The sequence below is a fragment of the Meleagris gallopavo genome, chromosome 10 (assembly GCF_000146605.3).
Source record: "Meleagris gallopavo isolate NT-WF06-2002-E0010 breed Aviagen turkey brand Nicholas breeding stock chromosome 10, Turkey_5.1, whole genome shotgun sequence".
NCBI classification, from domain to species: domain Eukaryota; kingdom Metazoa; phylum Chordata; class Aves; order Galliformes; family Phasianidae; genus Meleagris; species Meleagris gallopavo.
The window spans coordinates 11998377-12018447 of record NC_015020.2 but is presented as its reverse complement, the minus strand read 5'-3'; the positions used below and the strand labels follow the sequence as shown (position 1 = coordinate 12018447).

Here is a 20071-nt window from a genome sequence, read left to right as displayed (position 1 = left end):
AAAAAAAGGCCCAAATTCAGCATGAGCTGAGTCTGATTGGAAAATGGGTATTTCATTGGGTAGATAGACCTGAGTGGCATGTCCCTGCAAGGTGCTGTGCTAGCATGAGGCTGGAGGATGCTGTGAGTTGCTTTATTTTTCAGCCTTGTGGCAAATTAAGCACAGCCAATGCAGCATGTCCTGGCTGCTCAACTTCCTTGGAGCAAGTCCCCATGACTGTTGTGCTGGGATATCTCTTCTTCTGTCTCTTCTTCCGTTTCTTCTTCTTCTTCCTCCTCCTCCTCCTCCTCCTCATCCTGTGGGGAGGGGAGAAGCACTGCGTCAGTGGCTGATGGTGGATGCATGGGTGAAAAGTACAAATGGGATGTGTTTAGAGCAGGGAGAAGTGCAGCCACTGCAGGTCTTCTGAGTGTGTTACTGGGAAAGACTGCAGAGAGCTGGGGTCTGAAACATCCCACCCAGAGGTAGCATCAGTCACTTCAGTGATGTGGATAGGCCAGTACCTGTGATATAAAGTCAGGAAGGGCAGCAAAAGGAGATGGCTTGTGTCTGTGTTACTCCATCCTGGAGGCTGGGGGGTGAGCAGCATCCTGCACAGCTACCCAGCACTCCCACAGCTGGAGGAGATAGCTGCTCCCAGCTGGCTGTCCCCCTGCTCCAGCTGCCTGTGCTGGTAGAGCCTGAGGACATGGCTGCCTTGCAACCACCTACCTGCTCTGAAGGCTCAGAGGTGGACCTGCTGGATGACATCTCAGCACTTTCTGACCCTGTGGAAAGCACAGATCCCATCACAGTGTGTCAGGAGCCCTAAATCTACGCTCCCATCCCGGCAACCTTTTGCTCACCCTCGTGCTCCTCCTCTAATTGCTGCTTCTTATGAGACCGGGGCAGCAGGACCTGGATACCTCGCAGGAGCGAGAACAGAATGACGACGTGATTGCCTGGTGCGGGAGAAAAGAGGGAGCAATAAGTGAGGAGGGAACAGCAGGACGTGTTGACCCCTTCGGCTCCTACAGAGCATGGGAGATGGAGGGGAAGCGATGACATTGAATGCTTGCTTGCACAAAGATACGAGTTCTGCGCACCTCCTCGTTTGCAGGGAGGAGGTGGCACGCCCTGCTCTGCCTCGCAAGGTGGCGGCATTCGGAGAGCTGCGGACGCGAACCCCCGTGAGCATCACGGCGCTGAGCTCCGCGGAGCGAGGCTCGGCAGTGCCACAGTGACGCCTGGTGACAGCCTGCGAGATGGCCGCAATCACAGCCCGGCTGCTGAGCCCGCAGCTCCGACTCCTCCTGCCTGTTTCACCCCCTCCCTGCATCTCCCAGCCGTGCCGAGCTGAGCCTCGCAGCCTGACAGTGATGAATTAACGGGAGCGGAACGCTGTGCTGCAAGACACCCACCCGGCCGTCAAAGCAAGATTAGGACGTGCCTATTTTGGCTTCCCCTTTAATCAAAAAATCAATTAGGCAATTTCTAAATGAATATTCAGTCGAGGAGCCGGGTTGTCAGGCAGAGTGACAGCGCATAGCAGCACTTTCTTTGTGGGTTTCTCTTTTTTTTCTTTTTTTTTTTTTTCCCCACAGTTTAGCATTGTTTAGTATATTGGAACTAAGTAAGAGGATGAGGGGAAAAAGATCTTTTCCCTAGAGATCATAGACTCCTTAGAGTTGGAAGGGACCTTTAAAAGCCATGCTGTCCAACTCCCCTGCAGTGAACAGGGACACCACAGCTCCATCGGGTTGCCCAGGGCCTGATCCAGCCTCACCTTGACAGTCTCCAGGGATGGGGCACCAGCCCCATCACCAGGTAACCTCTTTCAGTGTCTCACCACCCTCACTGCAAAAGATTTTTCCTTGTATCTAACTTAAATCTGCCCTCTTTGAGTTTGAGATGTCCTAGTGAGTGCTCCCTCAACTCTCATGAAACCTTTTCTCCATTCCAGACATTCTCAAAGCATCTTCTCTGCAGTGCCACTAAGCCTGCTGCTTGCCTGCATGTTTCTGAGCAGTCTCTTCTCCTTCTACTCCCAGCTGACTTGTAAGCTGGCTTTAACAGCTCTTTCAGGTCATGTATTTTTAAGTTTTGGGTTTTTTTGTTCTTCTTTTTTTTTTTTTTTTTTCAAAGCAAACAGGGCTTATGCAACAGCTCTGTCCTCATGAACTTTCTGCACCCACTTCCCTGTTCCCTAAAGAAATTTCTTAAAACCTCCCTGGGTAATTTTGGCTGAACTTGAGAGGAAGGAAGGGCTTTAAAGACATTGCGTTTTCCAGCCCCATGTAGCTGAAGCTGTGTGTATTAGTGGAACATGCCATGTGCGTTGCATGGGAGGGGTTTGGGTCTTCCTTGGGGAACCATCACTGAAGATCTGGGGACTTGGGGGTCCATAAACACTGTGGGACACCAAAAACCCAGGTCTGCAGGCTTCTGTGCTGGAAGAATGAGAGGATAAATGTGGAATGGGGAACAGGAGCTCATCTTACTTGGGCTGTAGATCTCAGATGACTCAGAACAGGCTTTTACACTGGTCAGCGAGGTTGGTTCCTTTTCCATTGAGTAGACTCGGAAGCTCTTCATCACCTTCCAGTTGCAGAACCTGCATGAGGAACACCAATGACAACAAACCTCCGAGCAGATATCTGCAGCTGAGATCCTGAGCAGCGTCATGTCTTCATTTCCATCGTGCCAGAGGCTGGAAGCAGAGGCTGGCACCCAGAGAGAAAGGCTTCATACCTCTTCCAGAAGTGTATCAGGATGGGGAAAATGGCCACCTTGGCTCTGTGGTAGAGGAGGCGGTTCAGTAGCCCCTTGGAAGACAAACTCCAAATTAAATCTCTCTCGTCTTCAGAGATGTTCACCTGAGCGCGGAAAGGAGCTTGTTTAAAGAAAGCAGTTTGTAGCAGCCTGGTGGGCCCTAGAGGCTCGTCTCTCTCCCTAACCCCACTGTGCATTTCAAGCTGCGCCTATGAGCTTACAATATTTCTGTCCTGGCTGACTGTCCTGGACATAAGGACTGGATTCCTCCTGGATTTCTGTGGAAAAATGCTTTCCAAACAGGAGATAAACAGAACCCCTGCTACTGTAGGGGAAGAGGTAGGTGTGTGGGGAGGGCACAGTGATGACATTGACTTCTAGAGACCGAAAAGACTGATTTGGCAGATTGCAGCACATATCCTGGTGCTTCAGCTCTATCATCCTTCCTGCAGGTAGGGGATTTCACCATCTCCATGCCCGTATGCTTGTTCTTAGTGGCTACAGATGAAGTGCTAGCGTGGGCCTGGTGATAGATCAGTTCCCACGGAGCCCAGGGATGGTTCCCAAGCTCCAGAGTGCATTCTGAAGCTTCAGAGCATTCATGGAGCAGATCCACCACCCTATCTGGTCTCTTTCTCCCTATATCTGCTCACAACTGCCATGGTCTTGAGCAATGAACAGTCTACAGGCTTCCTGGGTGGGACCCAGTATCTCACCCGCAGTCTGGGGGGAATATCAGAGCTCAGGTAGAGCTTGCTGATGATGGCAGCTTTCCTTTTGAGAAAGTCAACTTCATTTTTGATGCATATGTTGCGGGCTGCCAAGGCTTCAGCTGAATCAGCCAGCTTGGAAAACCTGCAAAAACATGTGTTAGGTGTTCCTCTGAGACAAGTGCTCTGATTGGTAGGCTAGGCAGGAATGGAATCACAAATGCTTGAGCTGGAAGGAATCCTTAAAGGCCATCTGATCCAACTGCCCTGCAATGAACAGAGTCCCTTACAGCTCCATCAGGTGCTCAGAGCCCCAGACCTTGGCTGTCTGCAGGGATGGAGAACCACCACCTCTCTGGGCAGTCGTCTTGTTTAGCTCAATGTTTACCAAAATGAAGGTCTGGGGGCTCTCCAGGGGCAGGTAGCCCCATGCAGATTAGATGCAAGCAGCTATAGAATGAGACTTCGGTTGAGTCTCACACTGCAGTGTGGTGTCCAGCAGCCTTGCTGAGGGTAGTTTTAGGATGGCAGCAAAGCCCTCAGTATGTGCAAAGGAACCCATGCACCAGGTTTTATCCCTTACCGAGGGGTGCAGGCTGCTCCCAGAATGGATTTGGGCCTGAGAAAAGGAGACTTGGAGGCACCTGAGCACTGGTGGAGCTTACTTGTTGATCTCCAGGTAAAAGTGGAGGTCGTCAATGAGGAAGTTGACAGTGATGACCTGGTTGTTAAACATCTGTCGTTTCACCAGCACCACGTCCTTGTCCCATGGGGACCTGGCAGAGGATGCATGGGAATGCAAGGTGCTGTTGCTCTGCATCGAGGTGACGGGCAGGTCTGTGAGAGGGTAAGAGGTGTTGTATCCTGCTTCTTATAGCATTGGTTCAGGGGTAACTGAGCATCTGATGCTGAGCTATATCCCACTCTTTCACCTCCCTTGTGCTTCTCTTTCCTGCTTACAGGGGATTTGTTGGGATTTTTCTACATTAGAATCATAGAATGGCTTGGGTTGGAAGGGACCCAAAATATCATGAAGTTCCAACCCCCGTGCCACCAACCCTCTGATCTGATACTTGACCATGTTGCCCAGGGCTCCATCCAACCTGGTATTGAGCACCCCCAGCGATGGGGCAGGGATGGGTACCTTGGTAGACTACAGCTTATAGGGCCCCCAGGGAGTTCAGAGGTTCAGATCCATCCAGTGTGTCATTCCCTTAGCTCAGTAACCTCTGTCCATCCTCCCCTTTGCACCCATAGAGTGAGTGCTTGTATTCCTTGTTTGCTTAGGAGCTGGCCATAGCACGTTAGATCAAAAGTCTGCTTGTCTGCCTAGCCATCACCATTTCTGACAGAGGCCGTAAGTGGATAATTAAGGAGAAGAAGTGTAAAATATGTTACTATTCCCATATAAAACATTCTCCAAATTCCAAATATTTTTGTTTCCAGGTACGTCTTTCTCTAGGTGGGCTTTCTGCACATCCACTAATTCTAATGGATTTCTTCTCTACCAGCTTTTCCAGTGTCCTTTTGAACCAAATCTGCTCTGCATCCTCTGGCTCAGCACCTCGTAGGTAGGCTCCCTGTTGCATCTCATTCTATTTATTTTTGCCTTGTCTCACCTTAGCTTCATCTATTGCCTCCTGTTGTGATTCTTTTTTTGTGGAAGGTGTGCAAATTGTTGCATTTATGTTGCTTGAGAGACTTGCACCAGCATCACTGCACGCACTTAGCAGAGAAAGGAGGGACACTGGTGTCAGAAAACCAGATATTGTGTGAGTGTGTGTACATATATGTCCACGTTGCTTCTGCACCTCATCTCCTGACCCCATCACTGAGGTGCTGATATCCCTGTGGCTTCTCTGTGCCAGTGTGCAGGGTCTGGAAGCACTAGGTTTAGTGGCTAAGGGCCAGCCTGACTGTTCACCTCCAGAACTATTTATCTAGAAGACACAAGCCCATTTTGTGCCTTATCTCTGCTCTCCTTCCCACCCTCTGCTCACTTGGTGCTGATTTCTGCAGGCAATATTTGGCATCCTGAAACACCTTCTTTGCCAGCAGGAAGGAAGAACTGCACCTCCAGCCAAGACTACTGAACATATGAAGATGGGAGAGGAGCCTCACAAGTTTCCTCCATTTACCTCTCCCAAACCTAGGATTGCCTGGGGGAGGGAAGAGAGTTGTTCAGGAATCTAGCCATACTTTCCTCCTCATTTTCTAGTTCCTTCCGGAGAAAGTCCTCAAACTCCACACGGCACTTGTTGTTGTTCATCTCCCGATGGAACTTGCAGATGCTCCTGACAATGTTCTGAACGGCAAACCATGCCCACCGCTGCAGAGACAGGACAGTGCATGTCAGCTGGTGGTACAGCTATGGGGAGCCAGGGCTGGGAATGACCCAACCATCATTTCTGGTGTTTCTGTATTCCCCTGGAGGCCACAGGTGATAGTGTGAATTGCTTGGCCACTTGCCACTATCTAAATCTGGACTCCAGAGCCTGTGAGAACAAAACTTAAACTCTGCTTTTGGGGATCCTCCAGTTCTAACCTCCCTCACCCCATTTCTCTGAGCACTGCTTAACACACAGCATCTCCTCTTTCCTAGACAACACCCACAGCAGGCCAGCAGAAGGTCTTTCCTTACCAGGTTGTCTGTCTTGAAGTTCCCCATCCCGTGCCGCAAACAAAGGTTGGACTTGCGTATGTCACTTGGGGGAAAGAGGTCCTGGTATTCTTTAAACCTGCCGGATGGGAGGTCAGAGAGCATCAGGGACAGCCAGATGTGTGAGCAGGGGTTGGGTGGGTAGGATGGAGAGCAGCTGAGAGGGGTAGTCCTGTGGTTGGGGTCTCGTAGGACTCCTATTTCTGGAGGAGGATGGAGAAAGGGATGGGAACTAGAGCCCTCCCCTTGCATGGTTAGAGACATCAGCAGATACAGGGCTGGGGTGAGGGTCTAGCTGGGATGTTGATGCATTGATAGATGATTCATAGAGTAATACATTTGTAGCAGTTGTTGTCTGTCACCAAGGAAAGGGTGCTTGTGCTTGAACCTAGGATCCCATCTAAGCTAAGTCCTCACCATCGTTTTTCCATTGCTTTTTGGACGAAGATCTGTGCTGTCATCAACATGAAGGGAGTGACTGTTTCAGCCTCACTTATTTCCTTGATGATAGAAGAGCTGCACTCCAGCTGTTCCTCTGGAAGAGACACGCAGTCGCTGCCTGCCATTAGCAGCCTCAGCCACCATGACAACTCTTCCTACCCTCACATCACCAAGTGGCATCCTGTCCCACCTCCGCCTGCCTACCCCATCAGCTGTACGCTGAATTTGATAGTCTCACCTCTTTTCTTTTCTCTACTGTGCTAATTGCATGCTTTGGGAGTGAAATTCTGACTCCAAGAACATCAGAGGTCTTGGTGAAGAGGTCCTGCCAAAGAAGTTGACCACTTCCTAGAAATTCAAGTGGCAGTGGAAGACCTCAGCAAACACTGGGCAAGAAAAGGAGAACTGGCAGGTCCCTGCAAGAGGATCTAAAATCTTCACCCACATCAAGGAAAAGAAGCCTTTGTCACAGCTTGTGTAAAGTACAGGGCAGGAGGATGCCTACCAGCTGGGATTTCACCATGGAAATAATTTCTGACAATGCTGTTAACGAGGAGGTTCTTTGTCTTGGTGTTGGTCTCTGCAGCTAATTTCTCCACGGCCATCCAGAAGTGCAGTGGTTCAGCTGCACTGCGCTCCTCGAGGAACTGCTTGAAGCACTGCAGGTGGGCAGGGCTGTGCAGAACCTTCACAAAGTGCCTGCAGGGAGGAGACACCAAGAGACAACCAGAGCTGAGAGCAGGCAGGGATTTGCAATTTATATCTTGATGTGGGGTTGTCAGGAGTCTTGTCTGGAGTATCCCCAGGAGCTGGGACTCCACATGGACATTCACATGGCATCTCCATGACAAAGCAAGGAGTGACACTGAAGGAAATCAGTGGGAAAATTCTGTTTCCTGAAAGTAGCAAAAGACAGCAAAGCTTTGTGCTGCAAGGTGCCAGACCTGGGTCTTCTCGTTGGCTTCTCTACTGCAACAGTGGTGTCCTTCTTGGCACTTGGTTTGGTTTTTCTCCTAGGAGCAGCCCACTTCTTTTTCTTCTCAGGCTCAGCAGCTGTGGGGACAGAATGGAGCTGGCCACTCCCTTGGGTGACAATTACAGCCTGTCACAGCTGTTCTCAGGTCAGAGGACCCCAAAGAAGCCTCAGCTGCCTCCAGAACTGCCCTGCTGACTTCAACAGGATAAGCCTAGCTCAGGGGACGCTGGATACTGCCTTTCAACTCTGCATGGCTTCACCTCCTCAGCATCTGCTTCAGAGGAAACCTCCAGCTCCCACCCATGCTGGCTGGATTAACACCCCTAAACATGTGTCTTCCAGGGGTGGATGCACCTATCTCTCCTTCTGGAGATGTTTCTCTGATGATGCTTCCCCCTGCTTGTCCTGGGAAGTGCTGGCTGGAAGCCTGCCCTGCTTCTAGTCTGCTCGGGTTGGACTCACCAAGTGGTGGGCTTTTGGGAGACAAAACCTCCTTATCCTTGCTGCAGCTATCCACAGACAGTGATTCTTTCTGAACAGCCAACTCTTTTGATGTCATCTTCTGGGAGTCCGCATCTGATAGAGAAGAAGGAACAGATCCATCTCCTGCAGGCTCTGACTGTCCTTACTGAGTGCTGCCTTTATCACTCTTTGCCTTTCCTTTCCCTTCTCTGTTCTCTTCCCGTGATCCACCCATGATGCTACATTTCTCAGGACCCCAAGCTCCCCCAGAGGTCAAGGTGCGGCAGTGGGATGACAATGACCATCTCTGCCTTTGCATTTCAATCTCTTTGCTACAGCCTAGTGACCCAAGCCAGTGCAGGGACAAGTAATTTGGTGCCTCTAGTACTGAGAAGGGCAAATTTGACCTAAAGCTCACTGCTAAAACTTGGATTATGGCTTTGTGGCTTGCATATATCCTGTCCCAACCCACCCAGTGACACTGTCAGCAATAAAACAAGATACTGCTAAGCCAAAACCTGCATGTTGGTGGCTTGGTCACTACAGACATACAAAATATGCTGCATCAGCCTGAGCCAACCTGAATACCAGCAGAAATTCAGAGCCTTCTCTTACCAGTTTTGCTCACAAGAGGTTCCACCTCTGCCTGGAGCATGCCCCTTTTCTGAAGGTCTTGAGTGCCAAAGGATCGCCAGTGCTCAGGGGAGAAGCCTTCCAAGTTCCTTGTGTCATGCAAGGCCTGGCTCAGCTTCAAGGACTCATTTATCCGCTCAGACAGAAGGAAATATTTGTCTTTCCCAAGACCATGTCCTTGTACCTTGGGCACTGGGACATCGCTCTGTGAAGACTGACAAGAAGAGCAGAGGGTGATGGCACAGAGCATCCTATTACACCCCATTCGAGAACTGCTTCTGCAATGCACCCAGCAGGCTAGCTGCACATTTTTGCAGTTACAAATCTATCCAAATTAAACCTCTGGAAGAAACCTGAGCACAGAGCTCAGCGTAAGACTTGGACCTGTCCATACTTTTCCTAAAGCTGGCTCACATCTGACTGCAGCTGCATCCAAACAGTGGCTTATCAGCCAAGGGCAGCTGCCTTCCTGAAGAGGTCACCATCCAACCAGAAGGACTGAAAACAGCCACGAGGGTGTTATGGACAGACAGGTGAGCTCACATTTTCTTTTCTGCTGTCCCTGGTACAGGCTCTGGCTGATGTCCCAGGAGTGCCACCCACTGTCCCCACTGAGACCCTCGTGCAGGTTTTGGCCGTTCACCACCAGCGAGCAGGGACAGAGAGGCTGTCTGCTAACTGAGCTGCGTGCTGCTGAGAGCAAGCACCAAAAATAGCCCTGCTAAGCTCCAAGCAGCTCCTCTGACATTGGTGCAGGGAGAGCCCCCAATGAGTTTGGCTTAAGGGATGGTGCCTGCAGAGAGCATGGCCCCGACACCTGCCCAAGTGCTAATTGCACTCCCAGACCAGGCATTTGCTCTGAGTGGTAATTTCCTTGACAGGGGATGCTTAGAAACATGGGCAGCTAATTAACTTACAACCAAAAGCATTTAATGAGCAGAGCCAGGAGCTGACAGCTGCCAACTGACTGCTCCATAAGAGCTCAGCTCTCAGGGGCTGCAATGCTGGGGCTTTGGGGCACTGCCCTTGCCAGCCTCTCCTAACCATTTCTGGGACCAGCTGCTGATTTTTTACATTGCTATTCTGGGAAAATCCTAATGATCAGCCTGAAGACATGAGCTGCAGTGAGCAAAAATTCCTGTGTGGGTTGTGCAAGGGACCCAAACATGCAGGATGTTCTGAGGTTTCTGTTTGCGAGGAGGCTTCCTGGAGTTAGGGTAACATTCAAGGCACCAAGAAGTATGATGCATTAGTGGGATATCTGCTGCCGGAAGGATGGTTTGCTTGTGTAATTCTTACTTAAATCACTGCTTTACACAGTGGAGAAAAAGAAAGGAAAAAAAAAAACACTTGGAAAACTTGAGTGCAGTTGAATCAGAGGCCAAAACGCTGCATGTCCTCCTCCCCCAGCATGCTGGCCGTAAGTTTGTGCTGGGACAAGGATGTATGCATGTGTAGCTGCCCATGAGTCAGATTAAAAGCAGTATTTGGTCCAGGCAGGGAAAAAGGGGGAGAATTAATTCCCAGAAGTGGTTTGTTCAGCATGCTGCCTGCTGCTGGCTTTGCATGCACCTTCTCTGCATTTAGATCTCTCCATTTCTGGGATGGGTAATGGCCCAGGGGCTGACCTGTGGGATGCTGGATCACTGCAGCTAGCGCTGAACTTCCCTTCCTCCCTCTTCCCCCCTTCTTCCATCCACTCTGCCACCTGCAAACCCCTTGAAGATGCCCACAACCTCTATGCATCCCCTTTACCATGAACTGGAGGAACGTCTTGTCATCATGAGCCAGAAATTTCTCATAGTAGGTGCAGAGGACCTGAAGAGGAGAAAAGGTAGGGTGTCCTCAGCTGTTCTCATGTGTCCCATCAGCAGCCAGCACCCTTACTGTACCCCAAGGTCGCAGTGACAGTGTTGAGGCACCCAAGGGCAGCTTTGCTGTTGGCTGTACACGATGTGCTTCAGTCATGTTGTGCTGGAAGCAGTGACTCAGATGTGAAAGGATGGCTGCCATCCTGTGAGCACATCTGACAGCTGAGGCCACCAGCTGCTTGGTGGCTGCTCATCTCTGCTCCTCAGCCCAGCAGACCCATGGGGATGCTTCTCTCTGCCAGTCTGCTGCATCTAGGTCACTGATTCCAGTCCAAGCTGACTTGTGACCATAAGTTTTGCCCTCCCTGTTCTCTATTCACCTTCATCTTCCAAATATCTCTCTGTTAAACATGCCCTTGTACCAGGCTGGGGTGTGTAGGCACAACTGTATCCCACAGTCTGACCACTGCTAATCTCTACCTTACAAATCTCTTTTTGAGTCTTGAATATCCAGGGGGTGAATTCTGCAGAAACCAGATGGTCCTGCAGGCCCTGGAGGATCCTCGTCTCCATGGGAAGCTGCTGGATGGTGTTTTCCACCAGATAGGACTCACAGATCCTCTCCGTGAGGAAATGGCGCAGAGAGAAGCTGTTTTCTCTGCTGTGGTCCAGCACCACAGGCAGGAATTCCTCCAGGTCGTGCCATAGGTCCAGGAGACGAGCCTCAGCAGTGCGGCCCTGGCAGAGCAAGAAGGTCCTGAAGGGCCGTCCTGCGTAGCTGTCAGCACTGAAGGCCCAGGGGAGGTAATGTAAGGTCTTGGTTGGCCTTTTGGGGGACGGCACCTTGGCCAGGGGCGTAGAGGAACGTAGGCTGGAGAGGACCTTCTCTTCACAGAGATTTTCCAGGTGGAGGACCTGTTTTTCTTTAGGCCTAGGTCTTTTTGCTCCTCCTCGGCTTCCAATGGCAGTATTTGCAGTACGCTCTGGCTGCTGACGAATCCGTCCCAAACTACCTTTACCCTGGTGCAATCTCTTCGTGCTCCCAGCTGGCTCCGTCTGCCTTTCTGGTTGCATCTTCGTTTCTTGGGGGTGTCTTCCCTCCTTGAGAAGGGCCCAGATCTTTTCTTTGGCTTTCCTGCTGCAGTAGGGCTCTGGTGAATCCTGGCTCCTATTAATTCTCATTGGGGAAAGGCCATCTGAAATGCCCGAGGGCTCCTGCAAGTGGCCCTGTGCCAACCGCTCCTGATATTCCTGCAGCAGAGGCCAGAAGGATTTTTCCTCCTCCATGCTCATCCTGCACTGGATGAAGAATTTAGGGAGCCAGTAACTCTGAAGGATAAACAGGGCCTGTTGCTGCATTTTGCTCAGGATCTCCCTCCTGGTGCCTACAGACCCAACACGTGTTTCTGTCCGCGATGAGCCTGAAATAGATACAGGGAGTGATGATGTGAAGATGGCTCCAACCAGACCTGATGCTGCCACGAGGGATCCCCAGCCAAGCAAAGGTGCTGCTGGCATCCCATCCGTTCCTGGGAGCAGCCAGGAACAGGCCATCAGCTCCCATCCCACTTACGGGCAGTGGTGCTGCAGAGGGTAAGGACGCTGGAGCCTTCACGCAGGTGGGTGACCTTCAGCCTTTGGATCAAGGACAGATAGAGGTCCTTCTGCGTTGCATCTGACTCATCAAGCCCCAGCAGCCTCTCGGTGGTGAGCCAGAAGTCTGTCAGTTCTTCCCCTTTGGATCAGACAAGAGAATGATGTCATGGAGGTGGTATTAAAAGCTTTGCTGGGGAGCAAAGCAGCCTGTGATTGAAAGTAAAAGCTGTGAAGATGTGAAGGGGCTGCAGAGCACACCATGCCCACCTGCCATTCCTTGGGTGAAGGCTCGGAAGCGCCACATGCCCTGGCAACCACTGATGCATTTCTCCAGCAGCCACTGGTCCGCGCTCTGCCAGTTCAGCAATCTTGCTGTTGGAGAGAGAGCAGATCACGGTAACAGGGCACTTGATAAATGCCTTATTTTTCCAAAATAAAGATCTGTATCCCAGCTTCTAGAACTCTCTTTCCAGCAGCCAACCCTTGCGCTGATTCAGAGATGGGCAAAACAACAGGCTGGAATGAAGCTGATTGTATGGAGGCAATCAGCACAGTCCAGACTTGCTGCCCTTGAGACAGACCAGGGTGTAAGGTAATGGTGTGTTTTGTGCGTCTGCAGGGTATATTAATGGTACATGGGTTAGTGATCCTTAGGTCAGGTTGATGGTTGGACTTGATTATCTTCAAAGTATTTTTCAGCCTGGATGATTTTATGATGTTATGAGTTTTCCAGCATAGGATGCACAGGGCAGAGCAAGAGCCCCAAACCAGAGTGTGCAATGCCTTTTTAACCCAGTGCTATGCTCAGCAGGCACCAGGCAAGAGGAAGCCCTGCTAGTGCAGCAGTGACTCACCTGCTTCCTCCGAGCGAATGAAACCCAGGAGCTTCTGGCAGAGGACGAGGAGGAGGCACAGGCTGGATTTGCAGAAGTGAGGCAGCCGGTGTTTTCCCAGCCAGGCCAACAGAGCTGGAGGACTGGGATCCTGCATTGCACCCCACGCCCAAGCAGAGGATGAGGTAGTGAGCAAGGAGCCGGCTCTTGCATGGGGATTAGGGTGAGTAATGGGCCCATTCTAGGGGGGTTGCTGGAGAATGGCGTGAGCCATCCCCGTGTGCAGGAAGAAGGGGGGATGCTCGTGCTGCCTGTGTCCCTGCTGTCTCTCCTCCCCACTTGCCTCCTTTCCCAGAGCCCCAATTTCCCGTGGTTTCTGCTCCACCCAGGGCTTAAAGGCAAAATGAAACCTCGGTTTGAAATCACACCCCTGGCTGCATGAACATGGAGGAGAGAGCAGCCTCAGAAATGAGGAACCGACTCCGTCCCTGCCCGGTGCCCTTCCTCCCCTTTCTTTGTCCTCACAAGGGATGTTTTCTCACCAGGTGGCTCGGTAGCTCTGGCCAGAGGTCCCATTGCCCCGTGCTGCTGCTGTAAATGGGTGTCTGGCCAAAAACCTGCATTGAAAGGAATGGGGAGATCTTGATGTGATGGAAGGTGGTGGGGGAGCCCAGAGCCTGGCTGTCCTAGTTCTCAATACAGAGAAGGCACCATCTTCTGTCAGACCTCACTACCTCCTCCATGCTGAGGTCCTCAGCTTTCCCTGCCCTGACAGCCCAAGTACAATATAGTCCCAAGTTTTTCTCTGATGTGGAACCCAAAAGATCCTAGGCTTTGTGGTGAGGAGCAGACTTACAGGAAGGCTCAGAAATGTGTTGAAGAAGTCAACAAAAACTTCATCTCTCAGCAGCAGCTCTATGTCCGTGGAGGCTATGGTTGCTGCAGGGGGGAAAAGAGAAAAAGTTACCTGGGCTTTGTGTTGTTGAAAGATGGAATGAAAGAGAAGTGGCAGTCAGGACAGAACAGAGCTCAGAAAAATGTGATCTCAGTTGGGGTTTGGTGCGCTGAGGTCCTACTGCACCTATGTGCTATGTGCTCATGACACAGGGTGTTTGGAAAGCATGTAGTTCAGTTGCACGTAGGACTTGGGAAGTTTGAATGGCCACTTTCTAAATACCAAGGGTTAGTGGAGGTTGAGTACAAATGCTACAGCATTTCCTTTGAATTATCAGGCATCATCAGGCAGGTTGTGTCTTTGGGTAGAGCAGCAGTGACTGCAGACATCCACTCCAACCACCCAGGACCTGAAGGCAGTGTGTCGGTGTTGGTTGTAACCCAAAATCTGTCCCTTGAATTTGTACTTGGTTCTGAAAGACCTGGAGTGGACTGGCAGCACCTGCTGATGTTGGATGTTGGAAATGCCCACTAGCACCAACGCATGGCTGTGCCATAGGGAGGACCCAGGTTTATAAAGCCTAATGCTGCTTTTCTTCTTCAGAGTGTGCTTTGCTCAGGCAAAGTTCACTCACTGGTGGCCATCGTGTTGCTGTGTCCTGAGGATGTGTTCTAGATCACCGTGCTGCTTGTGACACACTTGTCCCAGCCCTGATCAGCAGGGACATGGAGGGCTCTTGGGGACTGCAGTGCTCTCCATGCTTTCCTGAAATGAAGACCTTCCCATCTCCCCATTCGGGTCAGCTTCTTGCCTTCAAACCAGGCTGTTGGTAGCACCTTGGTGCCATGGTTGGCATCAGGACACTCGTGCAGGTGGCAACTGATGTCTCGTGGGAGATTCTGCTACGGTTCACCTCAACAGAGCAACCCTTGGCTCCCAGTTGGGACTGACTCCCACCTTTGGAGACCTCCTGGGAAGAGGAGGAAAGAAATGCCAAATCAAATGCAGCCTGGGTTGTGGAGCAGGTGGTAGAGGGGAAACCCTGACGGGTTAACTGAGCAGGAGAGCAGAGAAAGGCTGGTCTTAGCCGTGTTGAGGCCACCGGTGCCCCAGCCCAGGTTGCCTGCAGTAGGTCTGAGCTTGCTTTTGCGGGGACCAGCCCGTGGAATCCTGGTGCCCTCGGGAAAGAGAAGCGGGTCGGGCCATCTCTCTGGGACAGGTCCCCAGCAGCGAGGTCACCTCACCAGATGGCGCTGTCAAACCAGCAATGCGACACTGTCCCCAGCGCAGAGATGGCTCCTTGCTGCTCCTGTCCCCAGCGTGATGAGTAGGGAGGCACCGCTGGTTTTACGGCAGGGCAGTGATGTGTTGAGAAGGTTAATGGTGTGGGGGCATCGACACGCTCTGTCACCCTGAGCGTTTATTTGCAGATTGCCGGAGCTGTCCCTGCACACGCTTGTGCACTGGGAGGGATGCTGGCTTTGGGATAGGGTTGAGCACAGCCCTATGAGCAGCCACCATCCCCTTCCTCTGGTTGGGGAGCACACCAGGGCTGGGGGCACATCAGTCCAGAAGTCAGTCCACCCAAATGATGCAGGAAAGGCTGAACCGTGAGCAACTGTGCTCATTCCAAGTGCCAGTTGTCTGCAAACAAGCGTGCAGTGAGATCCTCAGAGCTCTGCTCGTGTCAGCACGGCTCCAGGCTGACCTCAGCAGGGCCGAGCCAGCCCTGCCGGGAGAGGATCAAGGCTGCAAGCTGGAACAGATCGGCACGGTTACCATGGAAAAGCACGGGACCGTTTCCATAAAGCCTTTGCCCGAAGTGAGGCGGTGTTTCGGCAGGACGGAGCTCCGCTCAGCACAGCTGGTTGCTGCACAGCTGCCCACCCGCCTGGCGAAGTTTGCAGTGAGATCCTTTGCGAAGGTGCCTTGCAAAAGGGGCTTACGTAGGCTGAGATTGAGCAGACCTGCCAGATTTAGAAGGGTAGGAGGGGGCTCGCAGAGGGATTTGGGGTGGCCACGCTCTTTGCGCAAAGATACGGGCAAGGTTGCAACACCAACTGCGTCAGTATTGCTCCTGAGAGCAGCCCACCCTCGGCAGACCTGAGGCCACCTCCACCCCCTGGCAGCCCCACACACGGTGCTGGCAGAGGGGACGTGCCTGGGGCTCAGGGCTCGGGTTCTTGCCCCACCACAACACCAAAGTCCAAGGCCGTGTGGCTGCAGGGTCGCCAGGACCTGGATGCCTGCAGTACCCACGTGGGCTCACGGCCTCCCAGATTCACCCACCCTCCAGAAGCAGGGGAACTGCACACATCTCTGCTGTGCTTTTGGTGGCACACATCAGTGCGGTGCCCAGGCTTCACAAGCCCTGACATGAGTATGCATGGATACTACTGGATTTTTTCCTCATGCACCCTCAGGCTGTTCTGATATGAATAGTTTAGGATACCTCGAAGACCACATCAGCAATGGTGGGATCCTTCTGGGCCTGTAGCATCTCACAGTTAATTATATAAAGTCCTGGGTGCAGCAATTCAGCCTTAGCCTTGAATATATTAGCCTATTTTTTCTAATGCAATTTTCATGCTCGCTCTCCTGGGTGCTTAAGACTTGTTTGCTCAATGAGGACATCTCTGGTGTTTCCTGATGTTAATTAGAAATATTTCTGAGCCTATTGCCATCTGTCTGTGGTTTCTTTGCTTGGGATTTGCCATGGACATACTGCTCCGGTAGCAAGCTTTGCATTTCCTTGCTCCATCTCCAGTAATCCTGCATCCATCCATCACCCGTAATCCTGCATACGTCCAAGTGGAGCACAGCTGGGGCTGGGGGATGCGATCCAGCCGTATGGAAGGCATGTAGGCAGCATTGCAGCACCTTGCACAGTGTGCAGTGTCAGGCCTTGATCCTGCCACTGAGTGCACTCGGGAGAATTTCCACGCTCCTTAATAAAGCTGTGATGTGTATTAGGCTGAAATTAATCTGCCAGCCACAGTTAACATGGCCCTGACCTAGCAGGGAGCATGCTTAGCAGCATGAACCGTGCTAATAAAAAAAAAAGAAAAGAAAAGAAAAAGAAGAAAGCAAGCAAAGGAAAAAAAAAAATTAGCCAATGTACACTGTGACCAATTTCCAACTGCAAGGGAAAGGCATGCGCTGAGCACTCCCTGGGATATTCTCCACCCTTGTACAGAGCGAGCAGAGCCAAGCAATCTCTGGGTCTCAAATCCCCCACCCTGCCTGCCTGGTTCTCATCTTCCAGCTTCCCCCAGCCACGCTTGAAGGAAGAGCACGTGCTTCACAGCGGTGTCCCTGCTTGCTTGCAGAGCAGCCAGGTGGGTGCTGGGCTTGCGATGCCGAGCGTGTTGCTCCATGCAAAAGCAAAGATGTGGGCTGGTGGGGGATGTGGAAGGGGAGGAAGCTGCATGGGAGGGGACTTTCTTTTTCACATGTGCCTCCACACGTTTTTATTAATTTGCTTTCCTACACCGCCGTTCTGTGCAGCTCAGGTCATCGCCGGCTTTGCTCTGCTTTTGCCAGCCCTCCGGTCACCACCCCACAGCCACCCTTGACCCTGGCAGCACCTTCAAAGGCAGCATGCTGCGGAGCCTGCAATGTTTGCTCGCTTATCAGGTGGGCAGCCTCCCACTGCGTTCCTGGGGACACCGTTTGGCCACCGCTGCCCACGCAAGGTCAGTCCCCTGGCGCCGTGCTGAGCTCCCTGTCCTCATTGGGTGACTACCGTTTGAGGGCAGAGTGGTAATTAATTAATTAAACAGCAGCTCATCTCACTAAGGCCTTGGGTTTGCTATCCCGTGGGTAAAGGGATTTGGCCCCGTGAGCCCCTCTGGGGGTGATGCGGTGGCGACCGCGTGTGAGCAGGTCCCACCTGGCTGTGCTGGTGGAGGTGGCACATAGTCAGGCACCAAGCTCTCGTCCCTTGGCTGCATTTCAGTTGTGCCCTGTGTGGCACCACACAGTGAGCAGCGGTTTCACAGACTGGTTTGAAAGTGATACAGCTGAAATGGGAATGCCTTGGCTGGTGGGCACAGGGAGAGATGTTCTTCTCACCTTCCTCCCAGCTGTGTCAGAAGCTGGGCGTCTTCCTAGGATCTAATCCATCACAGCACAATAAGACCATTCCTGGTCTTATATGCCTATAATTTAAGAAAAGAAATGGTGAAGTGCTGGTAGAGCTGCCCAGAGCTGTGAGTGCCCCATCCCTGGAGGTGCCCCAGACCATGGATGACACCTGGCAGCCTGAGCTGGGGGGCAGCCAGCCCATGGCAGGGCTGGGGCTGGGTTATCTTGGAAGTTCTATGGACTTACACAATCGTTCATTTGGATTTAGTGCAGATGGAAGGCAATGGTTACCTGTGCCTAGCACATCAGGTCTGCACTCGAGCATCGCAATCCCCCAGCTTCTGATGGAGAGGTTTGTGCAGAGTTTGCACCGCTGCCCCGAAGGCAGCAGAGCTCGGCATCACCCAGCCCCGGATCAACACGTTGTGTTCCCCGGGTTCGAAGGCTGAATTAAAGCCAACGCTGGGAGGTGGCACCTCTCGGCACCACGCCTGTCCCGCGCCCCGCCGGCCTCGTTGGCTGCGGCGAGGAGGGGTCACAAGGCTGAGCTTCCTCAAAAGACCAGCAGGCGGTGGGGAGGAGGTTGGGAAGGCAGGAGATAAACAGGCGGCAGGAGCCCTGCGGGGAGGCACGGGCCGCTCTGCCCGGCCGCCTTCCCGGGAGAGGGCGCTGGGAGCCTCCGCCGCTTCTCGGCTGCCTCGTAAACATGTTGTGCTGCCGGAGATGGGCCGTGCCAACGCCGGGGGCTGCTGGCCGTGGGTGCCCCGGGCTAGCTGGCAGGCAGCTGGGCTGGCCATCGCTTCTGAGAAAGTCGCAAGTAGCACATTTCTAGGAAACGGGAGCTTTCGGTGTCCCGATTAAACAAACCATTTAGGTAAATCCAGGGCACGGAGTTAGGTTTCCCGAGGCAGCCCTGCTTTGTGGGGGCTGTTATGCTGCTGGGTCTCCCTAAGCGCCAGAACCCCTTCCTTTGCTTTCAGCTGAGCCTCTCTGGGTGACCGCAGCTGAACTCTGGCTTTGGGTTCTGCTGTGGGGTGACACTGGGGGCAAAACATGGGTGCCAAATGGGGAAATGGAACAAGATCCAGGCAGGGAAGGAGGCAGCCGAGGTGAGAAAGTATTGAGGCACCCAGCTCTGCCCTGCTTGGGGCTGCAGCAGGGACACCTCATCCCCCTCCCAGAGCTGAGAGTGTCAGTGCCTGCTTGTCACCTTCAAAAGGGTTCTGTGTGCTGATCCTGATCCCTTCTGTATCAAAATCTTTGCTTTACACACACAGGTGCAAGAATTTGGATATTGGAGGAAGGTAGCAAGGTGTAGGTTGCTGGGAGGTAATAAGTTTGCTTTGAGGCTCTGATTTGCCTAAACTATGCAAGGAGGTGAAAAGCACCTGAATTACACCTCCATCCTGGTGAGCCCTGAGGGATTAACTTGCACTTGTGGCTGCTGTAATGCGGTGGCAAAGAATGAGCCAGGTTGTCCCGCAGGGAGGGTGGGGACCTGGCTCTCAGATGGGCCATAAATCAAGACAAGCCCTTGGCCAGCAGTTAGTCCTCTAGGCTGAAGATCCGGCTCTCCATGGCCACTGTGTCCCCAGCCTCCAACTGAGCAGAGGTTGTGCTTTGGATGGCTGTGATGGCACAGAGGGTCAGGCTTCTCGAGGAGTGACCATGTGGGTGCCAGCGTTGGGTAGCTCCTGTCACCCCAAGGCAGGCGTGTGCTTGTCCTGGCACTTAGGAGCTGGGAATGGATGTGTATGGAGCAAAAGCACTGGCACTGCCCCTTGGGTCTGGGCTGGAGGACCGACCAGGAATAGGGATGAGAGAGGAAGCAAGCATTCAGGGTGGAAAAGCATCGGGGAGTCAACGGGTGCTCCCAGCCTCATGAGGGCTGGGGAATATCTCTTCCCTCAGGTCACGGTACCCTGCAGTGAGGGTCTGGACTGTAAATCCGTGCTGGAAGGGTGCAGCACAGCAACACCAGCCCTCAAACACAGAGTCCAACACGAGGCGCACAGGGGGCTCCATTCCTTTCCCCCCCTTCCCTGCTTGTCCTGTTTACCCAGGGCGACTCATTTCCATGCCTGCGAGTTATGCAAAGGCAGCTGCTAATGTAAACGCCGCAGAAAGCCCTGGATTCGCTCCCACTGCTGTTTTCCGAGAAGAGGGGGGATATGTTTTCGGGGGCTGGAGCGGCGGGACGGCAAGAGGGAAGGAAAAA

At 52.5% G+C, this 20071-nt stretch overlaps 1 protein-coding gene across 1 annotated transcript; it reads right to left on the bottom strand.

Annotated features, from left to right (window-relative positions):
- Nucleotides 1-118: 118 nt before the first annotated feature.
- RGSL1 (regulator of G protein signaling like 1) lies at nt 119-14675 on the bottom strand. The gene is made up of 22 exons (XM_019618596.2): nt 14269-14675; nt 13729-13811; nt 13415-13489; nt 12894-13023; nt 12307-12411; nt 12017-12178; nt 10924-11864; nt 10388-10450; nt 8615-8846; nt 8000-8113; nt 7506-7614; nt 7067-7260; nt 6538-6655; nt 6103-6199; nt 5661-5790; nt 4127-4298; nt 3468-3606; nt 2731-2855; nt 2481-2593; nt 846-941; nt 712-767; nt 119-296 (listed from the first exon to the last, which is right to left on the bottom strand). Exons 1-22 carry the CDS (start codon nt 14321-14323, stop codon nt 189-191), a joined length of 3417 nt encoding a protein of 1138 aa, XP_019474141.1. The 5' UTR covers nt 14324-14675; the 3' UTR covers nt 119-188.
- Between the last annotated feature and the right edge of the window lie 5396 nt (nt 14676-20071).

Bases quoted from the DNA above. Each gene is read 5' to 3' on its own strand.
- RGSL1 (XM_019618596.2), bottom strand. From the start codon at position 14,323: ATGGCACAGCCATGCGTTGGTGCTAGTGGGCATTTCCAACATCCAACA. The intron at 13,490-13,728 runs GTAAGTCTGCTC...CTTTCAATGCAG, and splicing joins ACACATTTCTGAGCCTTCCT to GTTTTTGGCCAGACACCCAT. The intron at 5,791-6,102 runs GTAAGGAAAGAC...CTGTCTCTGCAG, and splicing joins ACTTCAAGACAGACAACCTG to CGGTGGGCATGGTTTGCCGT.